Source organism: Lissotriton vulgaris, chromosome 1_2 (assembly GCF_964263255.1).
Source record: "Lissotriton vulgaris chromosome 1_2, aLisVul1.2, whole genome shotgun sequence".
NCBI classification, from domain to species: domain Eukaryota; kingdom Metazoa; phylum Chordata; class Amphibia; order Caudata; family Salamandridae; genus Lissotriton; species Lissotriton vulgaris.
Genome location: NC_141686.1, coordinates 170,598,733 through 170,617,827, shown reverse-complemented (window position 1 = coordinate 170,617,827; position 19,095 = coordinate 170,598,733). Strand labels below are relative to the sequence as shown.

At 49.2% G+C, this 19,095-nt stretch overlaps 1 protein-coding gene across 2 annotated transcripts in view; it reads right to left on the bottom strand.

Moving 5' to 3' along the window:
• The window catches only part of KDM7A (lysine demethylase 7A), a 345,661-nt gene that overhangs the window by 9,254 nt on the left and 317,312 nt on the right, over window positions 1–19,095 (bottom strand). For both annotated transcript variants that reach the window (XM_086953055.1, XM_086953056.1), the window contains exon 19: window positions 4,593–4,941. In XM_086953055.1, coding sequence (XP_086809181.1) covers window positions 4,593–4,941 — 349 coding nt within the window. The remainder of the gene's footprint in view (window positions 1–4,592; window positions 4,942–19,095) is intronic.

The following is a 19,095-nucleotide window of genomic DNA, read 5'->3' as shown; positions in this document are numbered from 1 at the left end:
TTCCACCTGCCATCTACCATGGGAAGAGTCCCACATACAGTGCTTTACAAAATTAACTTAAAATCCTTCCCTTCCAGTGTTATTTCCAAAATAGTGTCTGCATGATGTTGCATCCATATACAAACTTTTGGCCTTTATCATTCTCCTTTCGTTGTGTATTTACACTGCAAACTCTAAAGCGAGTGAATAGGCACATTGGTCTGGTTATCGCTATACGAAATTACATAAATAAGTACAGTTTATAGATAGTGTTGGACCCGGCCCTTTAGGCAGGTTCACCCCTAGACTTTTTGCTTTTTCCTAGCCTGTTTCTGTGACCTGGTGTTGGTGATTTTAGGCCTCTGCGCACTTTTTCACTGTGGTACAGTGTAAAGTGCTTGAGCTCTCTGTGTATGTGTGAAGAGTGACCGGCCCTCCCATAGGAATGAATGGGGAATATGTATGCCCATGGTAGTTCCTGATGGGTGGGGAGTGCAGGGGCGAGTTTCGTATGAGAGAACTCGTGAGACTGAATGCTGCGAAATGGTATATGCGGCATGATTGTGTCTAGTCTAGAAGTGCCACTTTTAGAAGTTGGCATATTTGTGTAATTTGTGTCTGGCGTGGGATTGGCTGGTGAGCCTGGGTCAGGAGTGCCTGGGCCTGCTTGTGGATTGGCGGTCTGGTTTGAGGGTGACAGGGGTTGGAGAGCCCAGGAGGTTGTCGGAGTCAGCCCATGGATGAAAGGCAGCATCTGCTGCCGGGGAAGTGGGAGGAGATGGCACCTGATAGTGAAGGGCTGTGCCTGCCTGACCACAATGCTGGCTCCACCTCCCGCTGGGCGACTGTCACCTCTGTACCTGATACTGACCGGACTTCCCTATACCCAGTCCTAGCTGGTTCTCACACTGCCTGCACAAAGACTTCAAAGACTTTACTCTGTATAAGAAGGGGCTGTGCCCCCTTCCAAAATGTTCTTGTTTCTAACTTGAATCTGCCAGGGGCGTGCCTCTGTTTGGGCCCAGGGGAATCCCTGGGCCCTGCCCAGCCCCTGGACCTCTGATGGACTTTCCTGGAGTATGGAAGGACTTTGTGTTGGTCCCTGGACTTTGGGGACCCCAGCACCTGGAAGCACTTGACTTTTTGCCTTTAGAGCTGGGAGCGCTTTATTTTCTCTTTTGCCTAGCGCTTAATCTTTGGCCTTAGCGCGTAGGAGCGCTTTATTTTGTTCTAGCGCTGGGGAGCGCTTTGTGGGCTTTGGCCGGTGCCCACCCGGCATCTTATTACCCCGTTTATGCCGCCGGAGAATCACTGCCGCAGCCCGGGGCCTGAAATTGCTTAAGAAGCCTCGCCGGGACCACGGAGAACAAAGATCGGCAAAACTGTCCTCTCATTGGTTGAGGAGGACGAGCCCCCTCAGCAACGCCGCGCAGGGATTGGCTGGCGGTACGAAGCTCTTCCGCGGCGCCGCGCTGTCATTGGCGGGCTGCGGGAGGCTCGTCTGAAAGACCCGCGCTCTGATTGGCTGTCGGGTTGCCGAAGCTGCCTGGTGAAGGAGGGCCTGCCCCGGGAGCCGCGCTGCTACTGGCTGACTCCCGGGTGAACAAGGAGGCTGGTCGCAAGTGCCGTGATTGGCTGGTCCCTCGGGACCTCCGGAGGAGCCGTGACTGAAGTGACCTCGGCGAGGACCGAGGAGAGAGTGAGCTGACCTCGCCGAGGGATCCCGCGTGAAAGATTCCTGCCCCCTGGCCTGAGTCCCCGCGCTGGAGCGCTGAGTCAGCTCCCCGCCGCTCCCTGAGGACCTGAGAGCGGGCGGAGGGCTGCCGGGACCGGCCGGGGCAGGGAGGAAGCAGAGAATGCTGGCACGCAGGCGCTGAGATCATCAGCGGTGCCGATCGGCCCTGGAGTGACCCTGGGCCACATGGTGAGGCGCGCTTGCAGCGCTTGATGCTCATTGAGTTGAAGGGCTAATTCTTTTTAGTGATTGACCTGCTGGCAAGCTTAGTTTGCTCGTTTTGAGAGCCCATTGAGATGAGTCAGTATTACTAGTTTTGGATACTGGTTCACAAGAGACTTGAGACTATTCTTTTCCTATAAGAACTTCCTGATAATACAGGTGCAGATGGACCAGGGAGGTTCATGGGGGCATATTGGTTCAAGAGCCTGTGGGGCTCCTGCCGTTTGGCGCAGTACTGTTCAAGGGCTAGTGAGAGCCCATGCCCTAGGTTGCTTGTTCCCCAGCTGCCCAGCAATTAGTGGGCAGCTGCACCGTTTAGGCCTTTTTGGTGACTGCTTACAGCTGCCCAGCACTTTGTGGGCAGCTGCCACGTTTAGGCCTTTACTTTGGACTGGCGCTGCATGGCAGCGCGCCCTGATATTTGGACCCAGGGCATCTTTGCCCCAACAAGGCCAGTTGGCCTAGGGACTGCCACAGGTGGTGGCTTATGTAAGTTGTGCGCAATGTGGTTATCTGCTATGTCTAGGATGGTAACAGCCTACTGTGTGTTTTTGCGCTATTGTATTGTTCTGGCACCTCTGAATGTTTTTAGGCATCATGTGTCTTCCTTTTCCCTGCGCTGCACCTCTGAATGTTTTTATGCATCATGTGTCTTCTTGCGCTGCACCTCTGAATGTATTTTATTGCATCATGTGCTTGGTTCTTAACACCGCTGAATGTGTAGGTTTATGCACCATGTGTTTCTCTTTACTACTCCTCTGAATGTATATTTATGCATCATGGGTAATGTGCTCTTTCCTAGACCCCTAAACGCTATGTGATACTTAGGTGGTTGTCCTTACTACTCCTCTGAATGTATATTTATGCATCATGGGTAATGTGTTCCTTCTTAGACCCCTAAATGTATTTCATTCTTAGGTGGTTGTTCTTTTAGTACAGGTTGTCCTAGTGAGGTCCTGGTACCTGTTCCCAGTAGTTACTGGATGTGATCTATAATTGTATTTTGTGCTATACTTATTCTAATTTCTACAAAGTGTTGATTCTGACAGTGGCCCATGTGGCCCTGTCCTGTACATAATCACTAGTGAATATTGCCCGTGCCAGTTGGCACCATGTATATTGTGTGATACTATCTGATGTGTTTTTACAATACAAATGTTATTTTATAATAACCTTGTGTGGAGTTCCTTTTGTGGTGTGCCTAGTATGTTGTTGCTGTTGTGTGCTGGCGCAAATGCTTTACACATTGCCTCCGAGTTTAGCCTTACTGCTTGTGCCAAGCTACCAAGGGGGTGAGCAGGGGTTATCTTGGCGTGTGACTCGCTTGCCCTGACTAGAATGGTGGTTTCTGCCTGCTTTGGCGTCAGCCTTAGCCTACCAGAAATAGCCAGTTCTAACAGATAGGAGTCATTTTAACACATTCTGTCCACCAGAGGGTACAAATAAAATTTAGAGGAGACCTCCACAATGGCAAGTACTATGCAATGCAACATAAGGCGGAGAACAGCTTGCAACTTGAGGAACAGAGAAAATGCAATCTTTTACAAAAGGGTAGCTACCTATATTAAAATCGTTAAGCCATGTGCAGCTATTTCAGTATATGTTGTGTGTTCTATTTTTTATTAGGACTGAACTTAATAGTAGTTGTATGTCTTAAGATAGATGGACTAGCTATGAACTTCTAGCTGGTATGTTATAGAGGTATCATGTTTTTAACAGCATGTGTTTTTAGAATGACTATTTTTGTATATGATTGTTTCATATGAAATTTTAGATTTTGCTTATAGTTTCTGTTTTTTATCAGCCCTGATGAAGTCCCATTGTCCATGGGATAAAACGAGTTGGCCATGTCTACGTCCTATTCGTAATTGTTAAGATGAGGATAAAGAAACCCTTCTTGAGCATACATGAACACTTGTCTATTTGGAGGTTTAACTAATAAGTCTTTGGCATTTATAAGAGATATTTTGAACTGAATGCTTCTCCCAATGCCTTATGCGGAATACAAAAAGGTTAACTTGATGCAATAAAAAATACATCACACTTTTTTCTGTTCAGCTTCACCCAATTCTGACCCATCCACGTACCAATGACAAAAAGGAAAGCCTGATGCTTAGATTTGAGATTTGCATACAACACAATTAGGCTGTTTACTGCATATGAAGCTACAAGGACCAAATCAGGCAAATAGACTATACCCACAGATAAAATAGGAGTAAGATACAGCTGGCACAAGGTACTCAACAAGTAACTGGAAGCACTTGAGGTAAATGAGATCACTTGCATACAGTCCAATAAAAAGAATGTACTCCATAGGAGGACACTACACCCAAGGTCAATCCCTAGCAGGTGATCCACTTGGCATTCATGGTGGATGTTGCAGGGATTCAGGTATTTGCACTGCAACCTTCCAGGAACATCCAACTGTTGTACCAGAGCAGGTACCTATAGCGTACCATGTAAAAATCTCAAGCTTAATTTGAGGGCAGAGATGATTCAATTAAACACATTTTTGCAGCTGATCCATAGCTGCTCACTTCTCCATCTGTATACTATGCCACTGAAATACCATATAGTGTACACTGGAACAAAAAAATGCAAGGACCATAATCTGAAAGGTGGATTAGTGTCAGCTGAACAGAAATAGAACCAATACCTTTTGTTGCTTGGTTGCTGATGGGCGGAGGGTTTGATGCAGGTCTCTTGGTTGGGTGGAGAGGTACTGTCAACGAGGTTTCACTATAGAGCCTATCAGGACTGAGACTTCCCTCACTCAGTCGATCACTGCCACTACTCTCAATGGAATCTTGAGTGCATTCACTGTTGCCAATACTGTCTCTGACCCGGCAATCATCTGTACTCTCCATTGAGTCCTGAGTGCATTCACTGTTGTGCGGGCTACCGCCATCCCAACTCTCGCTCTCAGCATCACTTCCAGTTTGTCTTGCTTGTCTTGTTCTCTCAGTAAAGTTTCCACATGTGGACATCTTGTCATTACCAGCATCCTGTAAAGGTGATATGAAAAATGTTACACTGCAGAGTATTCAACTTTGTATACACAGTTATTTTCACTATGAGGATTTCGATACATTTGAATGGCCACAGATATAAAAGCAATTTATGGATTGGAAGCAGGATAATCAATTGGTAACATTCAAGATTGGAAGAATATAATTTTATTAAATGGTTACCAGAGCTTTTGGATATGGTTTCTAGCAGAAAAGGACAATTTTACTTACCCAGTAAGCATCTGTTCTTGGCACGTAGAGCTATAGATTCACATGATTTGCATACTCCTGCCATCTAGTGTTGGGCCCGGATATTTGCAAGTTGTTTTTCTTCGAAGAAGTCTATCCAGTCACGAGGTATGTGATGACTCCTTTCGGTGATAGTGCGCATGGGCATCAATTTCATTGTTCGATTGTTTTCCCGCAGAGGGTGAGCATGGAGTTCGTAAAGGTAGAATAGAGATGTCAATGCGTATGTATATAAGATAAGAAAGAACTGCAACAGGTATAGGTATCCGGGGAGACGGGTGGGCGAATGTGAATCTACAGCTCTACATGCCAAGAACAGATGCTTACTGGGTAAATAACATTTTCCATTCAAGGTATGTGACCTGTAGATCACATGCTTTGCATAGACTATACAGCAGTATTCTCCCAAAGGCGTAGCTAACCCGTAGCTATTGCAGTTGTTTGAAAAAGCGTTCTAAGTACTGCCTGGCCTACATTAGCTTGTTGTCTCGCTAACACATCTACACAATAGTGCTTTGTGAATGTGTGTGGTATAGACCATGTTGCAACCTTAAAGATGTCAACTATGGGAATGCTTCCTAAGAAAGCCATAGTAGCCCCTATTTTGCTAGTGAATGCGCTCTTGGGGGTATTAAAGTTCTTTTTGCTTTTGCATCACATGTTTGAATCCATTTAACAATCCATCTAGCAATACCGGATTTGGATATAGGATTACCTTTGTGAGGTGGAACAAAAGCAACAAAAAGTTTTTTTGTCTTTCAAAATGACTATGTTCTTTCTATGTAATATGACATTTAAAGTGTGTAAAGCTCATCTGCCACTGAATCTGGTTGAAGAAAGAACACAGGTAACTTAACCGACTGATTGATGTGAAAGGTAGATGCTACTTTAGGTAGAAATTGAGGGTTGATATGAAGAACCACTTTGTTTTTATGAAGCTGGAAAAAAATGGTTCTTCTATGGTTAGTGCCTGTAGCTCACCCACTCTCCTCAGTGAAGTGATTGCAATGAGGAAATCAATTTTCCACGAAAGAAATTGCAGTTCACATTTATGCATGGGTTCAAAAGGTGGGCCAACTAATAGTGCAAGGACTATGTTAAGATTCCACACTGGGGCAGGTGGGAGTCTTGGCGGTATTACTCTTTCTAGTCCTTCCATAAATGCTTTGATAACTGGTATTCTAAGGAGAGACCAGTGCTGCCTATGGTGAAGGTACACTACACGGAGAACTCCTGAGGCGGAAAGCCGGGAGCAACGATCTTTTAAAAACTTGTCTTTTTAACAGTGTATTTTGTGTTTTTAATACCTGTTGTGCACTTGAAACCCTTGGCATTTCAGCGATAGCGCTCAGCAGCAGATAGCTGTTGTTGTTGCCCTAGTCCCGCGTCTTGCCGCCACTTCCTGGTTGAGGGACCCGCCAGACACGCCCACCGCGGCTGGCCACGCACCCCCCCTCCCACGCAGCCAACTCTCTATATATTATGTGCCTCGGCAGGAAGTGCAGCGGACGAGCACAGCGGGCGCGACGAATGCGCGCCGAAGGCGCGCATAAGGCAAGCTCGTCTGCGCTCGTCCGCGCCTCGGCAGCGCCCGGAGCGCCACCCGAGGCCCCGATCCCCCTATCCACCATTAGCTCTCCGCTCTTGACACGTGAGGCTCTACTCCACCTTAGAGACTTCGCCCATGAAGGTCATCTGTCCTTCCAGGACCCCGCCTATCCTCTGCATGACTTTGCTCGCAAAGGTTTATTGTTAGGTGGCCTGCTGAACGTCAGGTCCCTGCCCAAACACGCTCACGAAATCGCCCAGCTCATAGATAATCACCACCTCGATGCTTTATTCCTGACGGAAACTTGGACCCACTCTGACTGCAATATAGAACTGGATTGGGCTTGTCCACAAGACTTCAAAATCCTGCATCTCCCAAGACCCAAGGGTCGGGGCGGTGGAGTCGGTATAATCTATAGAGCTTCTTGGTCAGTAAAAACCCTTGCTATGGACCCAGCCGCCGGGACCGAAATACTTGGCCTCTCAATCGACTGCCACCATGGAACAACTTTAACGGCTGTGATTTGCTACCGCCCGCCGGGAGCTTTCAATTCCACTCAGCAGCAGTCGCTCCTCACCACTCTTACCAATATGGCTACCTCTCACAACAATTTGATCGTCTTGGGCGATTTTAACCTTTGGCCCAACGGCAGCCTAGACTCCGCCCTTAACAATCTTTTACTTTCCTGTGAAGGAATGGGACTTTCCCAGCTGGTGAACAAACCCACACACTCAGCGGGGCACCAGCTCGATATAATTTTCACCTCCCCCCAGCTAGTACTTCTGAGTGATATTTTGCCAATGTGCTGGACCGACCATGCGCTTATTAAATTTCACATAGCAGGCAGCAGGTCTTGCAGACCGGCACTCCGCCACGGCCTCGAACCCCCGTACAGAGACTGGAAGGCTCTGGATAAACTCAGACTGACTGGCCCAGTATTCGAGGTGGAAGACAGTTTTTCCATCACTCAATCAGTAGAGGTTAATTATCTGTCCCTCTGCACAAGGATTTCCAACATCTCGGAACGCCTCGTCCCTCAGAAAAAGGGCAAACCAAAGAGACGAGTACCTGCCCCATGGTTCGACGACTCATTAAGAGCTCTCAAACTAGCCTGCAGACAAGCAGAGAGAAGATGGAGGCAAGGTTATTCTGACACTAACAAAACTCTTTGGAAAGAAAACCTCCGGGAGTACAAAACTGCCATCGCCCAAAATAAGGCCAAATATTACTGTTCCATCATTACCAATGCCACCAACAGCTCAAAAAGTATTTTTCAGATACTTAAAAACTTAACCAATCTAGACAGTGTCATCTCTACACAGCCTCCTACCCAAGCCCTCTGTGACAATCTTGCAGCGTTTTTCATTAACAAAATAAACACCATTATTCAAAACCTGAAAACACCTCCCTCCTTGGGAGCCCCCAACAAGCAGGGACCAAACACCAGCTCTCAAAACCTGTCGTCTCTTGGCTCTGGCCTTATGGCTAGATTACGGGAATTTCCCCCAATCCCGGCCTCCGAGTTTGAAAGACTGGCGCTTGGTATCACCTCGGGTTCTCCACTCGACCCCCTGCCTCCAAAAATTTGGAAAAAATTTGGAATTGAACTTTTTGACACCATGCGCCTAATATGTAACCAGTCCTTGCACAGTGGCTATGTCCCAACCCCGTGGAAACAGGCGCTTGTCACTCCTCTCCTGAAAAAACCCTCCCTGAGCCCAGATTGTCTTTCAAACTACCGACCCATCTCCCTACTGCCTTTTCCAGCGAAAGTCGCCGAACGATGGGTCAGTTCGTGCCTGTCCGGCCACCTTGAACAGAACTGCCTTCTAGACGATCACCAGTTCGGGTTCCGTCCTGCCCACGGTACCGAAACAGCGGTCTTAACAGCCATGGAGGATCTTCGCATGCGTGCAGACAGGGGCCAGCCAGTGGCTCTGATACTGCTGGACCTGTCTGCCGCATTCGACACGGTCATTCATGGTACGCTGCTGCAGAGACTCGGTGAAGTGGGAGTGGAGGGCACCGCACTGCTCTGGTTTCACTCTTACCTTCGGGACAGAAGACAGGCTGTCTCCCTCCCCCCATTCCAATCCACCTTTGCACCAGTGCCCCAGGGAGTTCCTCAGGGCTCCTCCATCAGCCCCATCCTTTTTAACGTGTACCTCATCCCGCTAATCAAGTTAATCCAATCCTTTGGGATCAAAACAATAAACTACGCTGATGACACGCAGCTCATTCTCTCTTGGGAAGGTGGAGATGCCATTCCTTTTTCCACCTTCCACGACTGCTTAAGAGAGACGGCTGGATGGCTACACAGAAACTCCCTCCAATTTAATTCCTCTAAAACAGAGGTCCTGTTTTGTTCAGGCACCAACATACCCCGCCAGTTTCCGAGTGAATTCTGGCCCCCAGAGACTAGAGACAAACCTCTGCCAGTTGCCTCGGTTCGCAACCTGGGAGCCATGCTCGACAACAAATTAAGTATGGAAACCCAGGTAACAAAAACTGTGGGGATCTGCACAGCCCTGCTACGCTCCCTGCGGAAAATCATGCCACTTCTCCCTGCACAAGCCCGGGCGTCGATAGTCAGGTGTACGATACTTAGTCGCCTCGACTATTGTAACGCCCTGCTCCTGGAGTCTCCAGTCACGCTGATGGATCGACTACAACAAATTCAATCTGCCGCCGCCAAGCTGGCTCTTGGCTGGACGAGGAGGGCTTCGGCCACAGCAGCTCTGGCCGAGCTACATTGGCTACCCTTAAAACAACGTGTGGCATTCAAGTCCCTCTGCATTGTCTTTAAGGCTCTGCACGGACTCGGACCCATACCTCTGCAAGCCCTGTTTCTGTGGTACACGCCCACCAGAGACCTACGCTCATCCTCGGCCTGTCTGGTAAAGGTACCCAGATTTAATAAAGCCAGAACCGGGGGCAGATCCTTCAGGGTTGCAGCGGCCAAGTTATGGAACAGCTTGCCCACTGACATACGTCAGATTTCACAACTTCTTCCATTCAGGAAACGCATCAAGACCTGGCTTTTCCCCCAATAAATGCCCGTCTGACAGTTTTTCCCGGTTATCCGTCAGCAGAGTATTCTCCAGCGCCAGGAAGCCTGCAAGGTATCAGTCGCGCTTTACAAATACTCAAAATAATAAATAATAAATAAGGTGTGCAGCTATTGCAGCAAGATGTAATCGGATGGCTGTGTAAGCTAATTCTGACTGCTGCAAGTGTAATAAATAACAGATGCTATTTGGTATGGAAGCATCCAGAGGATTGATATTGTTATTACAATAGATAACAAATAGTTTCCATTTGTCTGCATAACCAGCTCTTGTAGTGGGCCTTCTGGCCCCTTTGATAATGTTCATACAGTCTGGTGGAAGATTCAGCTACCCAAACTATGACTTCAGGATTCTGATCGCTAGGTTGAGTTCTTTGGGATCTGGGTGCCTGACTTATCGATGGCTCTGTGTGAAGAGACTGGATGTGAGGTGTAGCTTTTGATGTGGAACTATTGACAGTTCCAGCAGGGTGCTGAACCAAGGTTGATGGGCCCATAGCTATCAATATCAGTGTGAGGGATGTTAACCTGAGTTTCCAAACCACTAATGGAATGAGTGGGAGAGGCAGAAAAGCGTAGGCAAATATCTCTGACCAGTTCATCCATAGTGCATCGCCGTTTGATAGCGGGTGAGAATACCTGGAGGAGAAGCGTGGGCATTTTGTGTTTTCGTGTGTGGCGAGAAGATCCATTCAAGAATACCCCAATTTTGAAAGTACGGAAGGAGACCTTGAGGGTGAAGTTCCCACTCATGAATCTGCTGCCTCTGTCTGCTGAGAAGATTGGCAATCAGATTGTTTACTCCTGGATGGTGTTCTGCTAGGAGATACATTGTGTGGTGCATAGCCCATTTCTAAATGGCTTGAGCTAGGCGTGACAGATCGAGTGTGTGTGTACCTCCCCTGTTTTTGTATATAGTACACAGCTGTCATGTTGTCGGTTCGGACTAGGACAGCTTTGTCTACAAGGTGAATTTGAAAAGCTTTGAGCACTAGAAACACTGCTAGCAGCTCTAGATGATTTATGTTGAGAGCCTTTTGCTTTTTATACCACAAGCCTTGAATTGTGTGATTGTGGAGATGAGCTCCCCAACCAGTGAGCGACGAGTCTGCTGTTCGCACTGCCTGTGGAACAGGGTCTATGAAGGGCCGTCCTTTTGATAAGTTTAATGTGTTTCACCACTGCAGAGAGCGATGAGTATGGCCGTCTACCAACACTAGATCGCTTTAGAGACCCTGCGACTGGTTCCACCGACTTGCTAAGCATTCCAAAGCCTTGCAACGGGGAACAATTATTGCGCTTCGACACCACATCAAGGGTAGTAAGTGCTATATTAATGCAATTACAATGATGCAAGAGGCCATCATTCCCAGCATATACACTCGAGCTGGAAGTGAGTGAGTGGGCTTAAACGGACCAATTAAAGCCTGAATATTTCCAATTCTGGCTGCATTGGGAAAAGCTAGAGCTTTTTGAGTATCTAAAGTGGCTCCTAGATAGCCTTGAGTGTTGGAAGGTTTAAGATGAGACTAACACATTGACTGTAAACCCCAGCTGGTGCAATAATTGCAGTGTTATGTGAGTGTGCTGGAGACACTTTAGGTGCATATTGGCTTTGATGAGCCAGTCGTCCAAGTACAGGAAGACATGAATGTGTTGTCTTCACAGGTGAGCAGCTACTACTGCCAGGCATTTTGTAAACACTCTGGGAGCAGTGATGATTCCAAAGGGAAGCACTTTGAACTGGTAATGCTGCCCGCTACTACAAATCTGAGATATTTGCGATGAGCGAGATGTATTGGAATGTGGAAACATGCGTCCTTTAAGTCTAGAGTAGAGAAAGTTGTCTTGTTGTAAAAGTGGGAGCACTTGTTGGAAGAGTCACCATGTGAAAATGATTTGATTGTATGTAATGATTTAACTCTCTGGGGTCTAAAATCGGGCTGAGAGAGCCGTGCTTTTTGGGTATTAGAAAGTACAGAGAGTATATACCCAACCCATGATATTGTATTAGTATGGGCTCTATGGCTCCTTTTAAAAGGAGAGACTGAACCTCTTGTTTGAGGAGGTGTAAATGGTCTGGTGACAATTTGTATAAACGTGGAGGGATGTTTGGAGGATTGTTGGTAAGTTTCAGGCAATAACCAGATTGTATAATTCCTAGCACCCATTTGTTTGTAGTTAGTGATTGCCAGGTAGGAATTGTGAAACATGTCCCCCGACAGGTGTTGAATGATTGGGGGGGGGAGCGTAGGCAAGTCACTGTTTGTTATTTGAGAGGGAGGTGGTGTGTTGGAACCACTACCTTTGCCAGTATTGCCTCTGTAGTTTCCTCTAAAGAAACCTTTTGAAAAAGAGGGCTGGTTGTTTTCATTTTGTTTATGGACGTGTCTACTACAGGACCAAAGAAATGTTTGTCGATTGGCTAGTTGAGAATGGAAGCCTGTACTTCAGGGTTAAATCCCGAAATTCTTAACCATGCGTGTCTTCTTAGTAACACACTGGTATTGACGGCTCTAGCCGCAGTGTCAGATGCATTGAATGCACACCTAATGGAGGAATTGGGTATGAGTTTTCCTTCTTGCACTAAGTCTTGAGATTTGGATTTATGCTCATCGGGTAAGAACTGGAGAAATTGTTCCATTTCGTCGCAATGCGCCCTATAGTATCTGGCTAAAAGGGCCGGTGTATTAGCAATACGCCAGTAATTGGCAGCTTGGGAGGCTACTCTTACCAGAAGCGTTTCAGCTTAGACATTGTCCAGAGGTGGAGCATCCTCCGATATGAATCGGCCCATTTACCGTGCAATAGAAACCACTATGGAGTCTAAGGGTAACTGCCCCTTGATAAAAACTGGATCTGATGGTGCAGGTTTCTATTTTTTGTCTATCCTGGGAGTGAGAATCAGTGCACAAACAGGATAGTTAAATATGTCATCCACATGTCTCAACATACCCTTGAGCATAGGGAGTGTGTGGGTGGATCTTCGGGAACTAATAAGGGTTTCAAAGAGGAAATCCTCCTCTAGGATTCCTTATGTAATTGCACCCCATTTAGAAGCTCTATATAGCCTACATTATCATCTGGTGGAGAAGGCTTAGTAGGATAAAGGTCAGGATCATTATCCGTGGGAGAGTCTGTTTTATAGTCCTTCCTGGGGGCTGTAGGTGAAGGATCATTGCCCTCATCCCCATCCTCCTGATCATCAGGTGATTGTGGCGAATTAGTAGTAGTAATTAGGAAATGCTGTGTTTCTGGGGAAGGAGGTTATGTGGGTGGGTGGGAGGGGGGGGGGGGGGATGAGGAGGAGAAGGGTTAGTACCAACATGTTTCCTTTTCAACGGAATGTGATAAGTGTCCTCCGACTCAGATCTGCTTTTATGTGGCAATCTGGTTGCAATATGTCCAGTGTTTGGATGAATGTATAGTGCAAATGCTACTTACCAGTATGCATCTGTTCTTGGCATGTAGGGCTGCTGACATTCATATCTGTGCATAGTCCGCCACCTAGTGTTGGGTCCGGATGATTGCACATTGTTGTCCTGGAAGAGTCTTCGAAGTATCACGAGATAGGTGGCTCCTCCCCTGGACTACAGTGCGCATGGGCATCGCCTCCATCCCCAGATTGTTTTTAGCCATAGGCAGAGATGGAGTGAAGAAGTGAGTGATGACCATGCTATGAGCATATGTTTGTATATGAATACATACTGCAGCTGCAACAGGCGCCGGGGAGGAGGGTGGGCGATATGAATGTCAGCAGCCCTACATGCCAAGAACAGATGCATACTGGTAAGTAGCATTTGCAGTTCGAGGCATGTGGGCTGCTGAATTCATATCTGTGCATAGAATACATAGCAGTCCCTCCATTAGCGGCGGCCGCCCGTGCCAGCTGCAGCAGTCTGAAAAAGTGTTTTTAGAACAGCCTGACCAACAGCTGCCTGTTGTTTTGAATGCACGTCTACACAGTAGTGCTTAGTGAAAGTATGAGTGGTAGACCATGTGGCTGCTCTACAGATGTCTTCTAAGGGAATGTTACCTAAGAACGCCATAGAGGCCCCCAACTTCCTAGTGGAGTGGGCCCTCGGTGGTATAGTGAGAGTGCGCTTTGCTTTAGAGTAGCAGATGTGAATGCACTTTACTATCCATCTAGCTATTCCTGCTTTGGAGATTGCATTTCCCTTGTGTTGAGTGGCAAAAGCAACAAAAAGTTGTTTGGTTTTGCGGAAATCTTTTGTCCTGTCCACATAATACATCAAGGCCCTCTTCACATCAAGAGTGTGGAGCATCCGCTCCGCCAGCGTCTCTGGGTTTTGGAAGAACACCGGCAATTCAATAGTTTGGTTTATGTGAAACTGTGAGACCACTTTGGGTAAGAATTTAGGGTTAGTGCGGAGCACCACCCTGTTGGCATGTACCTGGAAGAAAGGTTCTTGGATGGTGAGCGCCTGCAGTTCGCTAACCCTCCGTAGCGATGTGATTGCTACTAAGAAAGCCACCTTCCAGGTCAGAAACTGCAGTTCGCAAGAGTGTAGTGGCTCAAAGGGGGGACCCATCAGCCTTGTAAGAACCACATTGAGGTTCCATTCCGGAGCTGGTGGAGTCCTTGGTGGAATGACTCTTTTGAGTCCTTCCAGAAAAGCTTTGATAGCAGGGACCTTAAAGAGTGACAGGTGTTGCCTATTTTGGAGGTATGCTGCCATAGCCGACAGGTGAATGCGGATGGAAGAGTAGGCAAGATTACACCGATACAGGTGAAAGAGGTAGCATATGATGTTTTGAATGGAAGCGTCTAGCGGGTCAATGCTGTGCTCCACGCAGTAGACGACAAACCTCTTCCATTTAGCCGCATAACAAGCTCTAGTAGTGGGCTTTCTCGCCTCCCGAATGATGTCCATGCAGTCGGGAGGAAGATTGAGGGAGCCAAACTCTAGGACTTCAGGAGCCAGATCGCCAGGTTGAGCTGTTGCGGATCCGGGTGCTGAATGTCGCCATGGCTCTGCGTCAAAAGGCTGGGAGTGAGATGAAGCCGTTGATGCGGTACCACGGAGAGTTCCAGAAACGTGGTGTACCATGGTTGGCGAGCCCATGTTGGAGCAACCAGGATGAGCGTCATCGAGTGTTGCCTGAGCTTGCGTGCCACCAGCGGTATCAGAGGTGCTGGGGGAAAAGCGTACGCAAATCTGCCTGACCAGTTCATCCACATCGCATTGCCCTGTGATTGGGGGTGTGGGAACCTGGCGGCGAAGCTTTGGCATTTTGCGTTCTCCTTTGTGGCGAACAGGTCTATCTCTGGATGACCCCACCTTTGGAAGTACGGTTGGAGTACTGATGGATGTAACTCCCACTCGTGCATCTGATGGCTGTGTCTGCTGAGCAGATCCGCCATCTGGTTGTCCTTGCCTGGGAGATGTTCTGCCATGAGGAAGATGTTCCTCTGAATGGCCCACTTCCACATGCTCTGAGCCAGATGAGACAGCTGTGGAGAGTGTGTTCCCCCTTGCTTCTGGATGTAGTACATGGCCGTCATGTTGTCCGTCCGGATCAACACGACCTTGTTGCACAGATGTACTTTGAACGCCTTTAAGGCCATGAAGATTGCCATCAGTTCCAACACATTGATGTGCATCTTCCTTTGCTGAAGTGTCCATAGTCCCTGCACCGTGTAATGGAGTACATGCGCTCCCCATCCCTGGAGAGAGGCGTCCGTTGTCAGGATGATCTGTGGGACAGGTTCTTGGAATGGTTGGCCCTTGCAAAGGTTTTGTGGATTCCACCAATGCAGAGAGTTGTACGCCCGACCGCTCACCAACACTAGGTCTGTCAGTTGCCCATGAGCCTGAGTCCACTGACGTGCCAGGCACTCCTGAAGCGGACGCATATGTAGTCTCGCGTGCGGGACAATGGAGATGCAGGAGGCCATCATGCCTATCAACTGCATGAACACCCTCGCTGGAAGCGAGGTCTGGGGTCTGAATCGTTGGATCAGCGCCTGGATACCGGCGATTCTCACTGAACTCGGCTGCGCAGTGGCCGCCAGAGTGTTGATCGTCGCGCCCAGATACTGTCGCACGTGGGCGGGCTGGAGATGGGACTTTGGGTAGTTCAGAGAGAATCCCAGATCGTGCAGGAGGTGAATGGTGCGTGACACGTGGTCTACGCACTGCTGTTCCGTCTTTGCCTGAATAAGCCAGTCGTCTAGGTATGGAAAGACATGGACGTGCTGGCGACGGAGATGCGCTGCTACAGTCGCTAGGCATTTGGTGAAAACTCTTGGTGCCGTGGTGACCCCGAACGGCAGGACTCTGAACTGGTAATGCTGGTCTAAGATCTTGAATCTGAGATACTTTCTGTGTGAAGGATGCAGGGGAATATGGAAATAGGCATCCTTCAGATCCAGCGTTGCAAGGAAGTCCCCCCGTTGAAGCAGGGGAAGCACCTGCTGCAATGTGAGCATATGGAAGTGCTCTGAGTTGATGTACCAGTTCAGGGGCCTGAGGTCCAGGATCGGCCTGAGTGATCCGTCCTTTTTGGGGATTAGAAAATACAGGGAGTAAACCCCTGTTCCCCGTTCTTGCAATGGAACGAGCTCTATCGCCCCTTTTTGCAGCATGACCAGTACTTCTTGCTGCAACAAGGTCAAGTGCTCGTCGGACATAGCACGGCTCCTTGGCGGTATGTCCGGTGGAATGGACGTAAGTTCTAGACAGTACCCGTACTGGATAAGAGACCTCACCCACCTGTCCGTGGTGATGGACCTCCACGCCGGCAGGAACTGCTGGAGTCTCCCCCCGACAGGTGTCGTGTGATCGGGGGGAAGTGACAAGGCGTCACTGCTTGTTGGAGGCGGTGGACCTGGAGGCATTGTTTCCACGTCCCCTGCCTTTGATATTATTGCCTCTGTAGCCACCCCTGCCCTTGTTGTTGTTATACGAGGACTGGGTGTTACCCTTGTAGTATTGCGTGGACTGGGATGCCTGACCTCTTGAGGTGCCTCTTGAATTGGAGCGGCGAAAGGAACCACCCCGAAACTGCTGACTTTGTAAAGCCCCCATAGACTTGGCAGTTTCGGTGTCTTTCTTCATCTTTTCTAGGGAGGCATCCACCTCAGGGCCGAACAGATGGTCAGGATTCACTGTTTGACCCAGTATCGTGGTTTGTATGTCGGGTTTGAACCCAGAAATTCGAAGCCAGGCATGGCGTCTAAGTAACACGCTTGTATTGATAGCCCTGGAGGCAGTGTCTGCCACATCTAGGGCACATTTGATGGATGCATTAGTAATAAGTTTACCCTCCTGAATGAGCATCTCCCCCGCCTCCTTGTATTGGTCAGGCAAGTGTTGCAGGATGGCCTCTAATGTGTCATAATGGGCCCTATCATAACGAGCAAGCAGGGCTTGAGTGTTAGAGATCCTCCAGATGTTTGCTGCCTGTGCAGCAATGCGTTTGCCTGATGCCTCAAAGATTTTTGACTCTTTGTCTGGGGGAGGAGCATCACCAGTAGTCTGCGAATTCGCCCTCTTCCGAGCGTTGGACACCACCAGGGAGTCCAATGGCAAATGTCCCTTAATATACGTGGGATCCGTGGGCGCCGCCTTATACTTTCTGTCGATGCGAGGATTGACCACCCTCGCCCGGGTGGGCTCCTTGAATACTTCCTGTGCATGCTTCAGCACCCCTTTGAGCATTGGTAGCGTCTTGACTTGCTTTTCGGCTACCGAGAAGGTGTCGACCAGGAAGTCCGCATCCACAGGGTCTGAGTGCAGTTCGACGTCATGGTTCGCTGCTGCCCTCTCTATTAATGCATTAAACGCCGCCGAGTCCTCTGTCGGCGACGTCTTTGCGGCGAAAAGTTGAGTGTCCTGGCCTGACTGCGGGTCGTCCATGTCGCCTCCTGCTGTCCAGGGCACCTGCTCCTCTTCCGGATCCGAGTACGCAGGATAGTTGTACTCATCGTCCTCCTCGTCCACACCAGGCACTGGGGAATGGGCCGGCGAGTGCTCCATGGCTTGTGGAGACAGGGGTTCCATCAGAGCCGAAGAGTCCGCAGAGTACTTTTTGTTTTTAAGCGGAATCCTAAAGGGTTCCAATGGCGGCTCCGACGTAATTTTTCGTTTGAGGAGCGACAATTTTCCGGTGTTGGCGTCGATGGTCACCTCCCGACGTTCCTCCACCGCGAGCGGTTGGAGCCGAAGCTTCGACACCACCAAGGCAGCTTTCGGCGTCAATACTTCCTGAGAGTGTCCGCTCTGCTTAGGCGCGAAGGCCTTCGGCGCCGACTTGGGAGGAAGGGTAAAACGGATTGGCGTTTGTTCCTTGGCAGGCTTCGGCGTGGGCCTAGGCACTACAGTGTCCTGGCTGGGAACAACAGTGGACTGTTGGATCCGCTTCAAGGATTCACCCACCTTCTTAGTAAGGGATGCCGAGGGCTGAACCGTCGCGAGCGACTCTTCGTCTCCGAGAGTCCGGTCGCCGGTAGGCCTTTTCTTCGGTGCCGCGCCCCATGGGCCGGCGCACCATCAGCGTGACGCTTCTTCGAAGCCTGTTTCGGGTCCGCGACCCCTTTCGGTGCCGACGCAGCCGCGTCGGATGCCTTCACCTTCGGCGCCGACCCAGAGGGCTTCGAGTCGGCCATTTTGGCGCGGCTTTTGTGGTCGGCCATTTTGGCGTGGCTCTTCGATTCGGCCATTTTGGTTGTCTTGGAAGTTGACGCCTCCAGAACCTTCTTTACCAACGCCACTTTCGGTTTCGGTTTCGCATCCGAGGGTGCGGGACCAGTTGGCTTCACTTTCGGTTTCTTGTTAGAAATGTCCGTGACCGGGCCCGGAGGCGGGGACGTAGGACTCATAGTAAGATCTTGGGTAAGGCCCGAAGGCGATCCCTCGACCTGGGCCGTATGACGGGGGGCAACCCCGGAGTCCGGTTGGGGAAGCTCTTCTTCAGAGCTATCCTCCATCGTGGCACAAATCAGTTCGTCGTCCCCTACCTCACCGGAGACTTCGTCGCAGGTTTCCTCATCCGCGTCGTAGGTTTCTTCCTCGGACGCGGGTTCAGAGTCCGACTTTTGTACGCTGTCCCCTTCCTCGATCGATTCCTGAAAGATGTCATCAGGTGGGGGCGCCGAAGCCGACAACTGTGCCTGGAGTCGATTAGCCCGGCGAATCTTCAAAGTTTTCTTACTCCTAAACTTTGAACACGCCATGCAGGTGTCTTCACGGTGATCCGGTGACAAGCATGTGTTGCACACGGGGTGCACGTCGAGGTGCGAATATTTTGAGTGACACAGCGG